The sequence below is a fragment of the Loxodonta africana genome, chromosome 19 (assembly GCF_030014295.1).
Source record: "Loxodonta africana isolate mLoxAfr1 chromosome 19, mLoxAfr1.hap2, whole genome shotgun sequence".
Lineage (NCBI taxonomy): Eukaryota > Metazoa > Chordata > Mammalia > Proboscidea > Elephantidae > Loxodonta > Loxodonta africana.
Window position 1 is genome coordinate 33,551,171 of NC_087360.1, and position 22,008 is coordinate 33,573,178.

At 48.2% G+C, this 22,008-nt stretch overlaps 1 protein-coding gene across 1 annotated transcript; it reads left to right on the plus strand.

Moving 5' to 3' along the window:
* Positions 1-922: 922 nt before the first annotated feature.
* LOC100674091 (ral guanine nucleotide dissociation stimulator-like) lies at positions 923-9,159 on the plus strand. The gene is given in 12 exon segments (XM_064271931.1): positions 923-1,362; positions 1,993-2,040; positions 2,921-3,114; positions 3,341-3,471; positions 4,385-4,600; positions 4,963-5,066; positions 5,568-5,637; positions 7,145-7,216; positions 7,709-7,795; positions 8,391-8,423; positions 8,760-8,881; positions 9,084-9,159. Coding segments are annotated over 12 exon segments (1,377 nt in total). The 5' UTR covers positions 923-1,138.
* Positions 9,160-22,008: the final 12,849 nt, after the last annotated feature.

The window sequence follows — 22,008 nt, forward strand, 5'->3', positions numbered from 1 at the left end:
TTTTGTTTAAGTTCATTCCCCTCATGGTACCGACAAAGAAATGAGACCAACAGCAGAAGCAGGTTTTACAACATCACACCCCCAGGACCCAGCCCTCATTTGATTTATACTTCAAGCTGCTTCCTGCCGCAGCTTGTATTTTTCTAACTCAAAATGTGTTTATTAGCTACATAGCATATCATCCCATGGGTTTTGTAGATTTTACTTTATGAACACCCGATGATATCCCCAGAAAGATGATGGTAGCAGAACCCCCACTGAGAAGACTGAGGGACTGGGGAGCACTGAAAAGTCATAATAACTGGTCAAAAGTCACATAATTGGAAGGAGGGAGAAGCTAGGGTTGAAGCCAGCTCTGTCTGTTCAAAGCTGGGGCACCGACTGAACCTAGCTTTCCAGGACGATTTTAAGACGTATTGTCTTATCTGTCCAGAGACACAGAGATGTCATGGGAGCGGAATGTGAAACTCAGATGCCCTTTGGGGAGTTCTCATACAAGGAGTAGGCCTAGGTAAGGGGACACAGGAAGTGACCCGCACTTCCTTGGTGATGACCCCAACAGAACTTGGAACTCTGGTAACCAGGCACTCACATTCAAGAGAAAACTGCCTACCCAGCTCACTTGGGCAAAGAAGCTCAAGAGAGCAAGATGTTTTCTTGCTGTTTATCGACTTCCAGAGGATACAGACACAGGAAGTCATGGAGTGAGAACATCTTCCGCTTTCATCCCCGAACCCTCAGGCCAGTTGATGGGCAGAACCCAAAGGTAACACAGAGTGGACTGGGGAAGGTCAATTCATGTCTGGCCACCGCTGTGATCCCACCTGGGCGGTATCACACCCCTCCCCAACCATACCAGCCCCTAGGCCATACAGCCATTACCCTCACGGAGTCTCAGTTAGGTGGGCAGGTAGGAAATACGGACCTAACTAATAAGACAGAAAGCGGTCGGAATGAGACTGGGTCCATTGGGGAAAGAGGTCCATATGGGACAGAGAAGAATTGCTGAAGGAGAAGTCATGCAATTTGAGGAGATTTGTGAGGGGAGCTGTGATGATGATAACGGTGTTATGGCTTAGGGATTCCCTATGTGTGCTCCAACCCCTGGCCTCCTAGTCATTCACGGTGCCACGCCACAATGTTTGTCCCTTCTTTGTCTCACCTCCAGCGTGAAAAGGAGTCAGTGTCCAGCCTGCATAGGAAGTCCTCAGTGCGGACCTACAAACTATTTACGATTGAAACAATAGTGGAGCCCCTGGTACCTGCTTTCCAGGACAATGACACCTCATACGTCTCCACCTTTCTGTCCACTTACCGGTCCTTCGGGACCACCAAACAGGTCTTAGAGGCCCTCTTCAAAAAGTAAGTGCCTGCCCCTTCTACAGCACAATGGAGACTATGCCACATACTAGCTGTGTGTCTTGGGACTGATACTTCGCCTCTGAGTTTGTTTGCTTCTCTGAAAAGTGGGCAAGTGAAAGGCCCCCCCATCACAGGGTTATTGTAAGGACTAAGTGGGATGGCCATGGGAAGTGATTATTGAGTGTCTGCTGTGTAGAAAGGGCTGTTGGAGAGGCTGTGGTGGTTCACGCTGACTCACGTTCCTCTCCTCCACAAGTAAACTCTTGGTCTCACCCCTCAGTGACAGCAGGATCTTGGGAAAAACTGTTTCCTCATTTGGAAATGAGAGTTGAGATTCCATCTTGAGGTCCTTGTTACTGGAGTAAGGATCCCTAAGGGTGGCCGAGGGACAAATGGCCTACTCAGATACTTGGGAAGGTGCGGTCAGCCACTCATGAATTCTTCAAATGTATATTAAACACCCACCATTTGCAGGTATTTTCTAGGCACTTAGCATCATTCTTGAACAAAGCAGACAAACCCCTGCCCTCCTGGGCTGTGCTTCTATCCATGTATCAGACAGAAACAACAGACTTCACCAGTGGGTATGTACAGAGAATGTTACTGTGACACACTCACGGCTATCTCTAGGTACGGATACAAGCTCGGGAGTGATGAATCCCAGGACGAAATAAAAAAGTGAGTGGACTTGGGGTTAAAGCAGGAGGGACCCCTTCTTCACAGACCAGTGGGAAGAGTGGAGTGACCCACAGCTGGGGAGAAGCCGGGCAGAATCCTGGGTCTCACACACCTTATGATTCCCACTAGAGGGGTGAAGTCTATGGGCTCCCCTGCACCAGGAAAGGATTCAAAGAGCTGAGGGTGAGGTCCAGAGTGCCTAGTGGAGTAGGTGGGCAGCAGGCTCAGAAAGAGAACATGAAAAGACCCATCTCCACCCCAACCCCATCTCGGCTCAGCTTGCTCCCATCACACCACCACCCTGGGGCCCAGAACAGGTGTAGCATCCAACCTGCTCCCCAACCTGGCTTAAACCTCAGCTGTACATGGGGCTGGGGCAGGCTGCATCCCTGCCCTTTGGGAACACAGTGTGAGTGGGAGGCAGGACTACACATGGATTGGAGAGAATAAGGCAGTGTGTGGGTGCAGCACAAACTAGAGGTGGAGTGGCCACAAGGGCCCTGGGAAGATGGGGGCAAGAGGACAGACTCCATTGTTCACCCATCCATCAGACATCTGTGGAACGCCTGGAGATTACCATGAGGTTGGAGGGCCCAGGTGAGGCACACAGTATAGGTCAGGCTTCCTGTAGAAAGGGAGAGTTGGTCAGACCAGGGACCTGGAGCTCCCTATGATGCAGGCTGTTTTCCAGCCCTCTGCATGGGGACCAAGCTGCAACTACCAGCACAGCCAGAGTGGGGGTGGGTGGGCGCTGGGGCGGGGCTAGCCTCTGGTAGGCAGGCCCTAGCAACTAGGTCAGCTCCCCAGAGTGATTCCACTGGAGGACACATGAAAGGAAAAGTCAGGCCTCTGACTGTGCTGCCCACCCACCTGCCCTCAGTGCCATCTCCTCCATCCTGGGTATGTGGTTGGACAAATACCCAGAAGATTTCCGTGAGCTCCCGGATTTTCCCTGCCTCCGGCTGCTGGAAGACTACACAGGGCTCAATATGCCCGGATCGGAACTACAGGAACGTGTCCGCCTTCTTTTGGCACAAATGGAACAACTAGAGCCCACTGAGGCAGAGCCAGAGGGTGAGGCAGAATGAGGGTGGCTGTGTGGGGAGGGGGGACTGGCTGCGTACCCAGGGAGAATATTCCAGGTTTTGGCCTCAGACCACTCATGTTTTGGACTGCAGTCTAGGAAGGCTTCTGGGAAGAGAACTGGGGCTGCTCACAAGGCAGTGGCATGGTTTGTATGTTTGGAAAAGCATATGGAAAGCCCTTGTGTTGGTGAAACTTTCACTCTTTCCAGCTCCAGGACCATCACTGGAGCTACACACAACTCAAGCATCAGCTCCAGTGGCAGCTCAGGAGCTGGAAACAGCTCCTCTGGCAGCTCCAGAACCAGCTCCATCACCAGCCCCAGCAGTTACACCAGAGCTTGGGCCAGTGCAAGCTCCAACACCAGAGTCTTCCTGCCCCTCACTTGGGAGCACAATGCATGGGCTCAGAGGGGAGAAGCCAAACATCTTGTCATTCCCTCCCAAGCTGGTGGCAGAGCAATTAACAATGATGGATATGGTGAGCAGCTGGGCGGGTGGGGTGGGCCTGGGGTGGACCTTAGTTCTGGCATTTGGTCCCCAAGCCATGCCTTTCCCTGTTGTGGATTCCAATTATGTGTCTCCAAATGGCAGCTCCACCTCTTACCAAGCATGGGACTTGGACAAGTTTCTTAAACCCCTGGGCCATTGTCCACATACGGACAGTAAACACAAGATACTGACCCATCTGCTGCATAGGCTGACTGTGAAGATTCGAAGAGACCGGACAAATACTCAAGTTGGTGGGGGACATCTAGTTAAGTGCCAAGGGGTACTCCTTGATGGACACTCAGTTCATGGGTGCCCACCCTTCTGACCAGAGATACTCACCAACTTCAGTACTCATCAGGCACTAATGTGTACATGCTCTACGGAAAACTTCCAAACAAAGCCTGAGGTTGTAGAGTCCAGGGAGAATGTGCATCTGAACGGGGTGACAGACCAAAAGGGCTTATCAAGATGGGCAGAAGGTGCTACCTTGGTATGTGCAGGCTGGAGCCACCTTGTGGTCCTTTGTTAGTGAGGATGGGCTGGGTGACAATTCTGTGCTCTCTTCCTGGCCAACAACGAACTCTGGCTCACTCATTTGCTGGGCGTTCACAATGGGGAGAAGACAAATCCAAAACACACCACAAGGCTTAAGCCACATCCTCAGCTTCCAGAGCTCCAGCTCACCCCAGTGGGCCCTGGCCTAGGACTGTGGGGCTGTGGGCTCTGAGGTGGGGTGGGGAATGTCAAGTGACACTTCTCCTCCTCTCCAGGAGCTGTTCAAGAAGGTGGTGCCCTATGACTGCCTAGGATCCATCTGGTCCCAAAGAAAGAAGAAGGGCAATGAGCACCTGGCGCCCACCGTCCGGGCCACTGTCACACAGTTTAATAGTGTAGTACACAGTGTCATCACCACCTGCCTGGGGGACAGGAGCATGAAGGCCTCAGACAGGGCCACAGTGGTGGAGCACTGGATTGAGGTAGCCAGGGTAGGTTGTGGGTGAGGTCCAAGGGACTCCCTCACCCAGTCCTGGAAACGCCCTCTTTGGTCAGCTCAGGATTGAGGTCTGTGGTTGAAGTCCCTACACAGACCCTAGTCCCTCCTGTGCAATGAAATGGCACACTGGCCTTGACTTGCTTGTGTCATTGGGGAACACCCATTCCTACCTAAACTTCATCCTCAGGTTAAGCTAAGATCATCCTCCTTGTGATCCTTGTCCTTTGGGTCCAAGTGTGCCCTGCAGGGGCTTTGTGAGTGTCTGTCTCATTGAGGAAGGCAGATGTCAGCTGAAATAGACTGAGGCTGCAGCAGGTGGAGGTCCAGCCCTCTATCTCCTTTTTCCTTCCCCAGGAGTGTCTGATCCACAGGAACTTCTCCTCGCTCCAAGCTATTCTCTCTGCTCTGCAGAGCACTTCAATCAATCGTTTGAAGGAAACATGGGGAGAAGTGTCCAGGTGGGCATGCCTCTCCCACAGGAGTACCAGGGTAGACCTAGCACTTTCCACAGGGATGATAATTGCCCCCTCAGTGACCTGGGACTGGCTGGGAGGAATGTTGAGGGTAGGAACTTGTTGCTGGGCAGGGTCTCAAATCCTCCATGTGTCCTCAGACCAGCAGTTCAGTGTCAGGACTTGATTTCCTGATCTCTTAACATACAGGGTGGGGTCAAAATACTGACTGTCAGGTGTTTACTTCAAATCTCCATAACTCTCTGACCACTTGAAATCAAAACTGGAAAAATCTAGCTGCTCAGGAAATGGGATGTGGGATCCTTGTTGCACCAACGTGAGACCGCACCACCCAAGTCCCAGAGGGCCCTTGCGGGCTCAGTGGAACCCAGGTTGTAAAGCACTCATGCAAATAGTTTAGATCCTCTGGGCTCTCAGACAAAATGGGCTTGACTTATACCCAGCCCTACATCCCCAAATTTCTACTTCCTTCTTTCCTTCCCTTAGCCACAGCTATCAAACCTTTAAGAAGCTGTGTAAGAAGAAGAAGATGTTGATCAGGGACCTGCCCATTAAGGTAAAGTGGAGGCAGGAGGTGGGGAGGGACAGGGCAGGTGGAGTTCTGTGAGTTTCACTCTGAAAGTTTGTGTGAAAAATCCCAGTCTTGCTATGACTGCAGTAAGTGGAAGAGGAATTCCTTTGGTCAATGGTCAGGTTGGGAGCAGTGTCATGCTTACCACAGGAAGCCCCTGGTAATCGGTATAGTGATGGAGGCTGGCTTGTTGTAGGAGGGGTGGATGAGGTGACAGAATGAGTAGGTCTCTGGTTTCTTAGCTGGACCTTCATGACTGGACTTAGCTCCTTTAAGCTGTTGGTTAGTTGAGCAGACATGGGTCCTTCCTTCCACAGCGCACATATCCTGTCCTCAGGCAGACAGCCCTGCTGCTCCTTCTGTCTGCACTGCACACTCAAGGGGTATGGCGCCCAACTTTCAACGGGGATGAGGGCTGCAGGGGAGCCCTGTGGGCTTTGTGGCCCTGCCTTGGGTCCAAATGGCTCCACCCAGGGTCAAATGTGCATATATTCTGGCACTCCCCACCCACTTTGCATACAACAGACACTGCTCATCAATCACAGACCCAGGATTTTCATTATGGGGTCTCCATAGCAATGACATATGGCCAGATGGCTTATGAGAAGTGTCCGGAGACAAATGAATATGGATTCTACCTCAGAAGCTTCCACATCAAAAAGGGAGCAAAGTGTCACTGCACATTGCTATTGGCAACTTCTACCCAGTTAGTCAGAAATAGCCCTTTGGGAAGCCCATTCCATAGTTGATGGGGACAGAATTCTCTGCAGGGAAGTTTCTGAGGGCTCCTTGCGGAGGTGACGACTTTGGCAATGCCTTGGGACCAGAGACTTGAGCAGAGCGGGAGCAGGCCTTCTGAGACACTCAGTCCCTTCTCTCCACAGCTCAGTCCATCTGGGACCCAACCTCACAACAAGAGGCCAGGAGGACAGTCCCCTGGTCAGTGGTGGGGGTGGAGTGAAGGCAGCTGACCCAGGGCCTCCTGCTGGGGGAGAGGAGCTGGTCTCTCCTGTGTCTCCCTGTGAGACCCTGCACACATCGCTGCCCCTCTTAGGGCCCCTGATTTCTCATCTGGAAAATGGGAGGATTAGGATGCTGTGGTGCCCGCCTCATGGGATGGTGAAGAGGGCTAGGGAGAAAAAGTATGGGCGTGAGCTTTGTATGTGCATGGCTCCACCACAGAAAGGGTGATGGCGAGAGCAATAATAATAGTAATGTACCCTTGGGTCTTCAGGAGCCCCTATAAGGTAGGCAGAATTCCCACCACATTTTCCAGATGGGGAAAGAGGCTCAGGGGAGGCCAGGCTGCTTGCCCAAGGAAACACTCCAGTGAGTGCTGAGTTGGGGTTTAAATCTAAAATCAGAGCACACTGGAGTTGGCAGTAGCGATGTACCAGCTGACTCTGGCCAGGTGTTCAGGGCCCAAACAAGGTGCAGGAGAAGTAAAGTGTTGAGAGGTGGATGTTCTCACTGACTCCATGACTGATGAGAGGGGATCTCCAAGTTTGCCACCCTGGAGATGAACCCCAAGAGAGCCCAGAAGGGGTAGCTACAGAGGGAGAAGGTAAGTGATCCGAGGCCTGGAAAGGGCCCAGGAGGGGCTGGCTCCAAGTCAGGAGAGGAGGTGACCTTCCTCCTCAGGCCCTTCCCTCCTGAGGCCTCAGTGGCTGATATGCCTTCACTGACATGCCCTCCTGTGGGTTCTAGAAGTTCCGTGCCTAGATTTCTAGTATCTTGGTAGGGGAGCAAGTTATAGCTGCCAGAAGAAGGGCCTGAAAGAGCCAGTGTCAGGGTGGATTTGGGAGTGGGGAGGGTCAGGGAGCACATAGCGTTTGTCAGTTGCCACAAGCTGATCCCTCAAGAAGATTAGAGGGAGTTCAGGGTCCATGAAGCTGGGAAGGGAGACTCAAGTGGAGGCAGTTAAGGGTCCCCCGGGTGCTCTATGTGGGAGCCTGCTGTGTGGGGCAAGAAGTGTGAGGTTGAGGAATTTCAGAGATGGGGCCTTTGTGGGCACCTGAGATTGTGTGCTCATTCCTACCCCCACCCCATGTTACAGGGTGTCGTCCAGTTCACCGTGCCCTACCTGGGAGTGTACCTCACAGACCTGGTGATGCTGGACACTGCTTTACAGGATTTCCTAGATGTGAGTGACCTGGGGCCATGAGGCAGTAACCAGGATCCCAGGACATGGGAGGAAAGGGCCCCCCCTAGCATTCCTTGAGCTCTCAGCACATGGCACCTCATCTCATGAGAGGCTCACTGCCACCTGTGAGTTGGGGGAGTCAGGCCATCTTACCCACACGTAAAAGGAAGCCAAGTATAAGCTACCTGTCCTGGTGCCCCATGCTGATGAAGCAGAAGAGTCTCTGACTGCAACCGCATAAGGCTTTGGCTGAGTTGGACACAGGATCTCCATAAAGACATGGCACTCGGGGTGGGAGGCGGGTAAAGCTGACCCCTCCCAAGGTCAGGCAGTCCCTGAGTGTCTGAGCAGCGCCTCCATGCCCAAGACCTCAGTCTCTTCATCTATCATCAGAGAAGGCTGGGCTTCATGATCCTTTATCCTCTGTCTCTTTGTCCCCTTTCTTCTGCTGGCCAAAACCTGGCCCACAAACAAGTGCTGGTGCTTGAGCTGCTGCCCTCTGCTGAGCTCTCTTGGTAGTGCACCATAAGACAGGCTGGGGGCTTGTAATGGCCTAGGGGACCCGTTCTGATGGACATGTCCTTGTGTCTTCTAGGGAGGTTTGGTAAACTTCCAAAAAAGGAGAAAGGTGAGCAGTTTTGGAACACACTGTGGGGTGGGCTTGGATATTGGAGCCCCTCCTGGACAGGATATCCCTTGCTCTATCCCTCTTCCTTTTAGATTTATGGGGAGAGCTTGATGCCAGAAAGGGGAGACACATCCCACATAAGGGTAGACCCAGGAGGTTAGAAACTAGGTCAACTTCCTGGAAGAGCCTTTAAACCGGTTCTGAGACAGGAGGGCTCTAAATGGGAGTGGAGGGTGGGGAGGCCCATGGGAGGAAAGACCCAGAGAGTGGAACCCTGGCTCTCCCATCGCCCACACTCAGGCCGGGTCAGTCTCTTGTCCTTCCCTCTGTTCCCAGGAGTTTAGTGTGCTGCAGGAGATAAAACTCCTCCAGAGGGCCTGCCAACACCACACCATTGTGGCTCAGGAACAATTTGAGGCCTGGTTCCAGGAAATGGAGCGTCTCACTGAGACTGAGAGGTGAGGCCTGGGCAGGAATTGGGCCATGGCTCTCCCTGGTGGCTGTCGCATAGATAATGTGGACTGGTTTCTTGGTCAGTGCTGGACCTCTTTCTCCGATGACAGCTGGGGCCCCTGGACTCCAGCTTCTGAGTAGAAACGAGGTGGCAGACCGCATGAGGTATGGCTCCCGGTAGCCTCACAGCTGCTTTCTGTCCTGTAGCTACAACCTGTCCTGTGAGCTGGAGCCCCGGGCACAGCTATCCAGGAACACCCGCTTGCCCAGCAAGAAGACCTAGAGGATTTGACCATCTTCAAGGGCTGGTGTGAGTGAGTGTCCGCATCTGGGTGGGCAAAGATGGGCTCCCTCGGGGCTCAGTGAAGTTCGGAGCCCAGCATGGGCTGGGGGAGTCAGACAGCCTGGGCCTGGGATCCCTTTTCCAGTCCTGTGGCTGGAGCATGTCTCCTCACCTCTCTGTGCTTTTGTTTTCTGCTCTTGAAATGGGCTGATGCTAAATGATCTCTTAGATGACTGGAGTCAATGGGGTGATGTTGATTGACCAAGCACTTAGTGCAGGCCCGACACATACAGTGCAGTGGTAGCTGGGGGAGGGTGGAGTGTGTCCCTGGGGAGGACCTCAAGGTAAGCTGACCCCTCTGCCCAGCTGCCAGGACCCCAAAGCAGAGCCCAGTACCAGTGGCAGATCCCACTCCTGTGACCATCTTATTGTGTCCCTTTGCTTGGAAGTGGGGAACAGCCAGGAAGCAAAGAAGGTATCAGATACACAGGAGAGGTTCAAAAGACAATGGACACCATTCAGAAGGCTGCCCTCTCAACCTGTACACCTGACCCTTTAGAATACGAGGATTTCAAGGAGTCCTAATTCTCAGTCCCACAGCCCAGCCCAGCGTACTCCTCCTCCACCCATCTCGGTACCTCCTGAGTCACTCCCACCCCTGTGTGTGTGTTGCAGATTCTGGGCTTGAAACCAGCGAAGTCTGGGACCTGGAGGCCTGAGCCTCAGTGGAGCAGGAGATGACTCAATGTTCACTGTTATTTATTCTTAGTTATTATTTTATTCTTATTTACATTTGCTTATAAATATTTCCTTCTTTAATAAATTTTAATTTCTTCTTTATTTCAATCATCTATGTGCTTTCTTTTATAATTTGCATTTGAGTCATTTAGTTTTATAGTTATAAATTTTCACATCATCTTAAATTCATTTATTTTCATGGGGATACGTTCTAGGTATAGTCATTTATATTTAGTTATTAGTTGGATTAGTTTATTTCTTACTCTTTAGCATCCCAGAGATGTGCAGGCAGGGTCATGTCTAACTGCAGCTACAGCTTTATCAACAAATGGATTTTGCTATCAGACAGTAGACACTGGGCTTCTCCATGGTACCTTGTGCATATCACATGGTCCTCACAGGCTTTCCTTAAATACTTTTCTATGCTACATTTAACACCAATATTTTGGAAATAACCTCTATGAAGAAAGAACCTTTGCAATTTTATTTACTACCTCCTTAAAATTTAAGTCAATATAACAAACGTATCAACCACATTACACCGTGAATCCTATTACTGAACATCTTGAAATCATATATATAAGTTATGGATTATGAAGCTTAAAACCATAAAAATATGGGTCTCCTACAAATGAGCCCATCTTCTAGGACTCCAGAAACATTTGCCAAGCTTCCTGTACTCATGGATGCTGTACTGTTCACTGGAAGTGGCCTGTCATTGGTAGAAGTCGTTGTAACAGGTTCAAAGCTGTATCTGAGACACCCTCCGGGGTCATCTCACGTTATAGAACACTATGGCTGGAAGGCAAAATGCTACAGCAGGCCATCTGTAATAGTTGTTGAGTGAATCAATGAATGAGTGAATGGTCATTCAGTTCAAAGATTCTTGGTCTGTTATTCATGAATTACCAGATAGGTTTTAGGGGTGCATGAATCACCCTAAAACTGTATGCAAATTACTTCATATATATACATTGTTTGGAGTGAGGAGAGAGAGAGAGAATACTCCTGGTGCCTCAAGACCCGTCATCTCTGCAGAAGGTAAGACAGGTAGGGGTGAGAAGAGCCCAAACCAGGTACAGCCCCCTTGACCTTTGAGTTCCACCACCCACAGCTCAGCTGGAGCTCCCCTCAGTCTTTTAGTGGTCACTCTAAGAGACCTGAGGAAGAATCCATTGTGAATCTCTCAGAGCCTTCCATACGTGTGAGGATCACCTGAGGGCAACATCACCAACCAAATAACCTCACATGTACAAATATATGTAGCATGCCATCTCCATGGTCTTCGTTCATAGTTTGGTTTATTCTCAGTGTTAGTTACTATGGAGGAGGCTTTTAATATCCTTGAGATGCTCACCAGTCCCAGAGTAAATTTCTCATACTCAATAAACCCCTACAATTTAAAGTATATTTCTTCAAAGACACTCAACTCAGAAAAAAAAAAAAAAAAATAGAAAATCCATATAATGAGTTTATGGTGACAGAGAAATAATCAGAAAGAAATTTAAGTTTTTTCATTTCAATTAACACCTTGGAGCCCCAGCTACACTACCAGCAAAGAATTGTGTCTAATAACCATGTCCTCAGTTGTCCAAGAGCCCCACCTGTTCACAGAGGATAAAAGGACTCACTTCAGAAAGGAAGGGAGGGTCTTGCACCCAACATGGCCCAGAATGCACTTTCCTAAACCTGATCCTGCCCCACCTGACAGAGAAGAACGGTCTGCGGTGCAGGAGGCCTTGTAGAGACCCCTAGGGATGAATAAGAGGGGTGACTCCACTGTCTCAGGCCTAGACTCAGGGACCAAGATAAACAAAACTGGCCCACGCCAAACCAAACCCACTTTGGCTGAGTTGTTTCCGAGTCATAGGGACACCATAGGGCTTCCAAGGCTGTAAATCTCTATGGAAGCAGACTGGCACATTTTTCTCCCGCAGAGCTGCTGGTGTTTTCAAACTGCCACGAGTGGTTTCAAACATTTTCCTGGGTGGGTTTGGGAAAGGCCACGATGAGCTTCCCAGATGTCCTGGAAGGTGTTCAGTCAGCTGAGAACAGAAGGAAATGCCTCAGGGCCAGAGGCTGGTTTCTCAGCTGTGATCACCCCATAGGCCTCTCAGGAACAGGCCGGCATCACCCAGCGTTGGCCCAGGGCCCAGATCCAACCATGTCTCCAGTTTCTCCACTGCTCTTGTCTATTTCCACCTTCCCCAAAAGGAGGCAGTTGTGCTGTGTCCTGGCTAAGATGCATCTGCCCTTATTTCTCTACTTGGAGCTCCTGCACCGTGACTCATCTGCCTGCTCACTGAGCCATTTCTAGGAAGTCCTGGGCTCTCACCCTCTCTGAAGAACTTTCTCCTAATAGGCATCAGAGCCAGAAGCCCAGCACAGTGACAGGGTGGCCACCAGCATGTGGGGCTGTGCCCGGAGTCGCACCCTCCTTCCCTGTGCGCCCATCAGACCAGAGCCCTCGTTTCCAGGCTGCCAAACTGTGTACTGGATTCCCAGGTTCTCAGGAATTCTGGAGTTTGGTCTCTTACACAACAGGGAGCTGGGCTCAACTTCCCAACACCTCTGTCTTACTCCCCTTTCTTGTAGACACCTGGGTGAAGCAGGCCAGTGGGTGGACAGAAAAGTTTCTCTGAGTCTGCCTGACTTGAGACTCTGATTGTGACAGGTCCCAGGGTCCCTGATCCAGAGCTCAGGTACAGCAGCCCCTGGAGGGGCTCTGAGTCTGGCGGCTATGAGAGTCATGGAATGAGGACTTGGAAAGTAAGCAGACATCACTGAATGGGGATCCTATCTAGTGTATTTATTGCTGACTGACGTGGATACATGGGGGTGACTGTGTTAGAGAAACTGTCCTCAGGTGAAGAACACAGAGTAGGAGGGAGCCCAGCCAGCTCTGCCTTAGAGCAGGATATGAGCCCAGGCACAGTAGCCAGATAAAATACAACAGTGCATGGGCAACGCATGTTTCAAGATAGTATCCATTGTTTATCTGAAATTCAAATTTAAATGATCTCCAGTATTTCTATTTTCTAAATCTGGGAACCTCCCCTGGGCCTTGTGCACACCCTCCCCACTCACAGTCCACTGCCTGGCAAGTGTTTATGGAATAGTTTGCAGACTCAAAAAGGACACACAGTTAAGGACTTAAGCACTTGCTGTAAGGTTGAAATTGCACTAAAGAGAAACATGGATGTGGACACACAGTCACACACACCAGATGAAACCACATGCAGACGAAACCATGTGATCTGAAGCATCTCTGTAATTGGTGATAATGACAACTCTGACGGAGCGCATTACAAGTTTCAAAATGTAAATGAGCATACAGTTTTAGTTTTGTAGGTATATTGACATATGTCAGCTGGGCTTACTAAAGTGTTTTTGTTATAACTACAGGGATAATTTTATAAGAAATAATAAATTTCTGCTGAAACACTGCACAACAATTTTATAAAGAAAGAAAGATGATCCAACAGAATGCAGAAATTTTCATCCATATCTTTAATATCACACGCAAGAATATAATTCAAAAACAGTTGCAGCAGTACATCAATAGGGAACTGTCAGAAATTCAAGCCGGATTCAGAAGAGGATAGAGAACAAGGGATATCACTGCTTATGTCAGACAGATCTGGGCTGAAAGCAGAGAATACCAGAAAGATGTTTACCTGTGCTATTGACTACACAAAGGCATTTGGCTGCATGGACCAGAACAAATTATGGATACAACTGCAAAGAATGGGGAATTCCAGAACACTTAATTGTGCTCGTTAAGAATCTGTACACAGACCAAGAGGCAGTTGTTCAAATGGAACGAGTGCATAGTACCCAAAACCCACTGCCGTCGAGTTGATTCCGACTCATAGCGACTCTTTAGGACAGAGTAGAACTGCCCCATAGAGTTTCCAAGGAGCGCCTGGTGGATTCAAACTGCCGACCCTTTGGTTACATGGTTTAAAATCAGGAAAGGTGTGTGTCAGGGTTGTATCTTTTCACCATACTTATCCAATCTGTATGCTGAGCAAATACGAAGAACATGGCATTGGGATTGGAGGAAGCCTCATTAACAACCTGTGATGTGCAGGTGACAAAATCTTGCTTCCTGAAAGTGAAGAGCACTTACTGATGAAGATCAAAGACCACAGCCTTCAGTACGTGTTACACCTCAACATAAAGAAAACAAAAATCCTCACAACTGGACCAATAAGCAACATCATGATGAACAGAGAAAATATTGCAGCAGTCAAGGATTTCATTTTATTTGAATCCTCAATCAACATTCGTGGACCATCAATTAAGAAAGGGCCCAAATCTACTGCAAGAGACCTCTGTAAGTGTTAAAAATCAAAGATGTCACTTTGGGGACTAAGGTGTGCCTGACCCAAACCGTGGTATTTTCAACCGCAACATATGAATGCGAAAGCTGGACAATGAATAAGGAAGACTGAAGAAGAATTGCTGCATTTGAAGTATGGTGTGGCAAAGAATACTGAATATACCTTGGACCACCAGAAGAATAAACAAACCTGTCTTTGAAAAAGTACAGCCGGAATGTTCCTTAGAGGAGAGGATGGCGAGACTTTGTCTCACATACTTTGGACATGTTATTAGGAGGAACCAGTCCCTGGTGAAGGGCATCGTGCTTGGTAAAATAGAGGGTCATCAAAAAAGAGGAAGACCCTCAATGAGATAGATTGACACAGTGGCTGCGACAATGGGCTCAAACACAGCAACAATTGTGAGAATGGCACAGGACTGGGCAATGTTAATTTCTGTTGTATGTAGGGTTGCTATGAGTTGGAATCCATTCGCTAGCATCTTACAATAACAACAAATTTGGCAAGTGTAGTGGTTTTAAAATATGTTTTAAAGTTCTTTGACTTTCTTCCCTTCAAAAGGTGAAGACAAGTTTCTGTCACCTTGAATGTGGGCTGGACTGAGTGACTTGCTTTTAAGAAATAGAAAAAGGCAGAAGCAATGGCATGGGATTTTGAACACCAGGTCATAAGGGCGTTGAGGCTCTCTCTCTCTCCTGCATTGCTCATTCTGCCAGGAGTGAGCTGCCATGTTATGAGGACACTCAAGCAGCCCTGAGAAGAGGCCCACATAGAACTCAGGCCTCTGCCAGTGCCAGCACCGACTTGCCAGCTATATGAACGAGCTACCTTGGAAGATGACCCCCAGCCATGGCAATGCCTTCAGACGACTGCAACCCTGGCAGACAGTTACCTTGAACTTCTTCATGAGACACTCTGAGCCATAACCGCCCAGCTAAACCTCTCCTGAATTCCTGACTTACAGAAACTGTGAGAGGTAATAAATGTTTGTTATTATTGTTTTAATCCACTTCTTGTTGTTAGCTGCCGTTGAGTCAGTCCGTGACTCATGGCAACCCCACGCACAACTGAACAAAACGCTGCCTAGTCCTGCGCTATTCCCATGACTGGTTGCAGATTGGACCTTTGTGATCCATAGAATTTTCACTGGCTGATTTTCCGAAGTATATCATCAGTCCCTTCTTCCTAGCCTCTCTTAATCTGGAGGCGCTACTGAAACCTGTTCAGCATCATAGCAACAAACAAGGCTCCACTGACAGATGGGTAGTGGCTGTACTTGAGGTGCGCTGGCTTGGAATTGAACCTGGTCTCACCCATGGAAGGTGAGAATTCTATCACTGAACCACTGCTGCCCTCTAAGATCACTTATTAGTGGCAAAAGCTGTAATGGAGCAGCAATAGATAACTAATACAGAGAATAATAAGCAGTAACTGTTTACATTCAAATAAAAAGTAAAGTGTTTCTCTGAAAACCAGCAATTCCACTATACCTATGTTGGAGGTATACCCCAGAGGAAAACAAGACATCATAATTAAAGATATTTATTGCAGCATATTTTAATTGGGAAAAAGTGGAACCAAAGTCAATGTGTAAAAAAAAAAGAATACACATAAATAAACTATGGTGCACCATGGTGTGGAATCAACAGCAGCAGGTGGGTATGTGGGCTTTGATGTAGAAATAACCTAACGAGACAGTAAATGAAAAGTACAATTTAAAGAAAGATACATATCACACCATCTGTGTAACCAAAACAAAACATCAAGAGCTTTTCGGACTGAATCCATCCACCACCATCAGCTCACTGTCTCCATCAAGATGACCTTATCAGTCTATGTTCTTTGAATCCAAACTCATTGCTGTTGATTCTGACTCATGTCGTCCTTCTTTTTAGGTGCTGTTGAGTGGGTTCCAACACAGTAGAACTGACCCATAGGGTTTTCAAGGAGACACTGGTGGATTTGAACAGCTGTCCTTTCCGCAAGCAGCTGAGCCCTTAACCACTTAGCCACCAGGGCTCCAATGCAACCCTATATGGGCAAAGCAGAACTGCTCCATGGGGTTGCCAGAGCTACAATTTTTACAGGAGAAGACTGCCACATCTTTCTCCTAACGAGCAGCTGGTTCTTTTGTTAGCAATTACTTGGTTTGGAGGGTTTGGAGTGGTGGTTCGGTGGTAGACTTCTCCTTCCCCGTGGGAGACCGGAGTTTGATTCCTGGTCCATGCGCTGCATTCACAGCTAGCACCTGTCTGTCCTTGGAGGCTTGCATGCTGCTATGATACTTGTGGTGAATTGAGTTTCTCTGTGTGGCCTTTTGCCTTGGTTCCTTAGAAAAACAGCTTGGGAGATTTTTTCCCTAAGCCCTGAGGAGTCACCTTTGCCTTAGTTCTTTGGAGCAGCAATTTGTGGAGGGGGGCTCCCAGGTTGTTTTCTACCCCAGAGGATTTGTTACATCTGCCCAGGGGATTCCCCTGTTGACTGACATTTCACATAAGCTGTAAACAACTTGATGGCTGGATACTTTCGACTGGCCCTGGGTGGAAATCTGCCCTGTGATTAGTCTATTTTACTCACCTTAATTTGGATTGGTAGGTTTACTAGTCAGAAAGGTGGTGTATAATCCTCCCAATAGTATTAAGCAACTTGTGGACCACCAAGGGGGTTGATCAATTCATGGTCATGCTGGGAGGGCCACACCTTGAAATTGGCAAGGAGTTTGCTTATATAAGCGGCCGAACTCTACAGAGGTTTTGAGAGGTCAGGAGGGAACCTTAAGACCAATAATAGCTGGAGCAGAGTGGTTTGGATCCCGTGTTCCTGTGATGGTAATCTCCTAAAACAGCTGTAATAAGGGTCAAGGGCTGTAATACTGAAGACAACGAGAGGCCCAGAAGGAGCCCAGTGGCAGAGGCAGCAGTGCGAGGACAGGAAGTGGCCTAAGTGGCAGAGCTGGTGACAAGAGGCCTAGAAGGGGCCCTACAGGAGAGCCGGCGGTAATGACAGAAAGCTGTTGCTAAGAGAGCAGCAGCTGAGCAAGCTGCTACACTGGCCCTGAGCTGGGTCAGTTAGCAGTGGAGAGGCCACCGGTGGGGAGGCCTAAGGCAGAGGAGCCTACGCAGTCAAGAGGGGACCACCGCAGCTGAGGAGGCCTGCATGGCCAAGAGGGGGCCTGTGTGGCAGAGACCTGCATGGCACAGAGCAGCTGAAAGAGCTGTCCTGGTTGGAAACTGTCCTGCGTTGAAGACGAGGAATGTGGTCTCCACTTCAGGGACCCATCCAGACCTTGCCTATGTGTTTCCTGATCCTGATCGTAAGTTGTTGCTGTTCCTCTAAAATTGATCCTAATCCAGAGCTGCTGCCTGTTAATCCCCTAATAAACCACATAACTGTGAGTATGATCTGTGAGTTCTGTGTGATCACTGCAATCAAGTATCAAACCCTGTAGAGAAGGAGAGAGTGCCGTCAGAGTGGTGTCAGAAGTTACGGAGAAGTGGGAAGACCAGATATACCTGACCTCTGCCGCATAGGAACCAGCTTTGTGCTGATGCTAATTCTTACCCCTCAGCAATTTAGACAATTCCTTATGCTTCATTACAATGCTGGATAGATTTCAGCAGAGCCTCCAGACTCAGACAGATTAGAAAGAAAGCCCTGGTCATCTATTTCTGGAAAAAAAAAAAAAATCAGCCAATGAAAATCCTGTGGATTACATGGAGTCGTCATGAGTTGGAAGCCAAGTTAACAGCAGCCAATGACAACAATAATTTGGTTTGGAACCAACGTCTACATATTGCCTAACCTGACCATGGTTTTGAAATATTCTTGGTGAGGATGTCGAAACTATCTTACTTGTAACTCGTATACACAGTACTTTTCATTTGTTTATATTGAAGTCAGTCAGTTACCTATTCAAGAGCCCTGATGGCATAGTGGTTATATGCTCAGTTGAGAATTGAAAAGGGTGGCGATTCAAATCCACAAGCTGCTCTGTGCAGAAAGGATGTGGCAGTCTGCTTCTGTAAAGGTTTACAACTTTGGAAAACCTATGGGACAGTTCTTTTCTGTCCCACAGAGTAGCTGTGAGTCGGAATCAACTCAAAGGCAATGGGCATGGGGTATGAAGTAGCGAAAATGCATTTTCTTTAGTGTTTTAATATTAGAGAGAATATATTTTCTCATTTGTTTTAGTATAAGGTGTGATTAATCTCTAGTCCTTGGAAAATGGTGCAGGCTCTGTTCAAAATATAGCCGAGCAGCCTGTTCCACTCTTAAACATAAGAAACACCCTAATACCTTACAGCATGTTTTCCCATATTTGAAATAGATGATTGAGAGCTTGACATGACTAACGTCATAAGGATGGTCTAAGTGATCTCTAAACATTTTTTTTTTTTTTTTTGTTGCACCAGCTACACTGGTCTCTTCCAAAGGGGTGTGGAGCTATCTCAGCTCCTGTGGCCTTGGTCTGTCTTCTTTTTTTTGTTCTCTTGAGAAATGGCCTTCAGCCTGCAAACCAACAGGAAGGCTCTCTGGCATTTTTAATCTGCAGCTTTCTTTCTTGCTCCCTGTCTCAGCCACAGTGGACTGGGCGAAACAGTTCCACTAGCCGGGACATTCTTAAGTGAGTTTTCCAGCCTGTTACAAATATACTTATTAGAGTCCAGATGCCTGATAAACATATCTTTAGTTTAACAAAGAGTTTTTTTGTAGTTGTTTTGTGACATATAAGACCATCTGTGGACTACGTGCTCAAAACATTAGGTAACCCTGATCTTCCCCATATAAAACCCTCCCATCAACCCTTTAGGGTAGACAGAATTTGGGAGAAATTTAACCCCCTCTGTCTCTTGAATACCGGTATTCAATAAAGCCTTCTTACCGCTTACCTCCTCCTGTCTCGGTATTGGCTTTGCGGCAGACAGCTCAAACCCGCGTTTTGAGGTAACAGGTATGGGTAGTTACCTATTCAGGTTTTGTAGGCATTGTTCAACTCTTTCTGACAATGATTTCTCAGGGACAGTGGATAAAAGAAACCTTAAGGAGAGTTTTTAGGCCTCTTTTAGTTTTTCTCACATCCAGAAATTCCGATGAGAGAGAATTTCTGTGTTATTACCTTCTAGTCCTTTACGTCTTTAATTGGTAGATACATTAGGAAGTCCAGAAATGGACATGCATATTATCTGATTTGCAAATAAAAATGTCCAGTAGAAAATAAAAAGCTGGGAACACACATACCTGCACATGTATATAATCTTTAAGTTTTATTGTGGTAAAAATGCATATAACACAGAAGTCGCCACTCTAACCATCTTTCTGTGTACAGTTGAGTGGCATTAACTATGTTCACAATGTTGTGCAACCACCACCACCATCCACCTCCAGACCTTTTTTGTCACCAAATACAGAAACTCAGTATCCATCAAGCAAGAGCTCCCCATTCCTCCCTTTCCCGCAGCCCATCTACTTTTGTCTCTGTATTTGCCTATTCTAGATACTTCATATATGTGAGAACATACAACACTGCGTTTTATATGTATGTATGACTTAATAAACATATCCCACTTAAAAAAAGAAAGATGTTGCCCAAAGTCACCCAGTAAAGAAGGCAGAGATGGGACTGGATCCCAGGTCTGTTTGTCTGCAGAGGGCTCAGCAGCCGTCAGCAGCCTCCATGGTCACAGTGTGTGCTCAGCATGATGCTGGCCCACATGGTGGTGCCCTTGTCCATCTGGAGGAAGCTGATAGACTGACCAGGGCTCTTCATTCAGGCCTCTCCATGGGGCCAAGATGGAGGGACGATGTTCTCATTATGAGACATGATTAAATAAGAAGCTCTTCAGGGCATAAAAAAAAAAACAAAAACACTCCCACTTAAATGTACACACTAATTATCAGCTGACTTCAGGAACATCCAAAACACAGTCTTACTCCACTGTGAAAATGCAATAAGAACCTGGCAAAACCAACCAGTTGCCCTTGAATTGATTATCAATCATGGCGATTCCATGTGTGTCAGAGTAGAACTGTGCTCCACTGGGTTTTCAGTGACCGATTTTTCAGAAGTAGATCACCAGACCTTTCTTTCGAGGTGCCTCTGGGTGGACTCAAACTACGTCTTTCAGTTAGCAACCAAACATTGTAACCATCTGCACCACCCAGGGACTCCATAATAGCCACAAGCTTTACATTTTGCATAATTAGCATTTCAGGCTTTTGCATTGCCAGCTTCTCTTCTCTGATAAACTTTGCAGAGCAGCTTTTCCTAACCATGTCAGTCATCACCCCTCCCACTCCATTCCACTGCCTTCAGAGCACTTATGATCTGTCTCCCTCTTCTAGAACATTAAGTTCTGTGATTGCAGGGACCTTGACTGTCTTGTTTGCAGCTATAGTCACAGAGCCTAAAAGAGTTCCCTGCATGATGTGCGGGCTCAGTAAACATTTTCTCAGTGAATAGATGAGCAGATGAAATAGGTATGCAAAAGAAACAGGAGAGTGTGGTGTGGAAAACTACCCTGAAATCCAGGAGACCTGGGTTCAAATTCTTGCTCAAGCACTTACAAGGTGCGTTTGTGATCTCACTTTGGGAAACTGAGGCTCAGCAAGGAGAAGCAGCTTACCCAGGGAGGTAGAGCTGGCCCAGAGCAGAGACAGAATCCCAGGGACAGCCTGTCTCCCCTGCCCTTGTGCCCTTCCCAGGATACTCACTCTGTGTTGCAGTGAGTTCCCTGATGTGGTCTTTTGCCCTTGGTTTCCGGAAATTGACCTTAGGGGATTTCCTAAATTGCCTGCTCCTGAGGGTTTTTGGAGACCTGGTGGCAAATGGTTAAGAGTTTGGCTGCTAAAAAAAAGGTAGGCAGTTTAAATCCACCAGTTACTCCTTGGAATCCTTATGGGGCAGTTCTACTCTCTCCTATAAGGTGGCTATCTGTCACAATCAACTACACAGCAATTTCTTTTTTGAGGGTACGTTACTTTTGCGTGGTTTGGCTAGGAAGCCCCGCCCAGTAATTGCCAAAGAGCCTGCTACTGTTACTGAGGAAGGAACATGAAGACTGGCTTATATAAACACTAGAACATGGAGCCTCAGATGGGTCTTCCTGGATGGAAGCAGAGCTACCTGTATAGGAGCTGAGCTGTACAGGGATTGAATGGAGCAGAGTCGAGAGCTTCTACACTGATGAAGAGCTGCTTCACTAAGAGTTGTAAGTTTTGGGCCAAGTTGAGAGCTAAATCAGCCCAGAAGCAGCAGCCAGCTGGGAAAAGTGTGACTGATGACAGGCTGGGAACAGTGGGCAGTATCTGGCCCAGGATAGGTGAGGGAGGTAGAATGGAGGAGTCTTGCAGAGAAAAAGCACAAGGCGGAGCCAGCAAAGGGCTGTTTGAGGTCTGATTAAAAAGAAGTACGGGGGGGCAGGGCCAAGATGGCAGACCAGGTAGAAGCTACCTTGGATCCCTCTTGCACCAAAGACTCAGAAAAACTAGTGAATCAATCACATACATGACAATCTACGAACCCTGACCATCAAACACAGATCTAAAGAGTTGACCTGAGTGACAGAGACTGAGAACGAACAACCACGGGGAAGCAATGACTGTTTTCGGAGTCTGGAGTCAGCGTCCCAGTCAGAAAACCTTGGTGCCGGGCTTTGGACTGGGCACAGGGGAGCTGAGCACGGCATCCTGAGACGGCGCAAACACGGGACGCAGCCCTAGCCCCCAGAAGTGACCTTGGGGGAAGCCCAGCCAGTGCACACTGGCA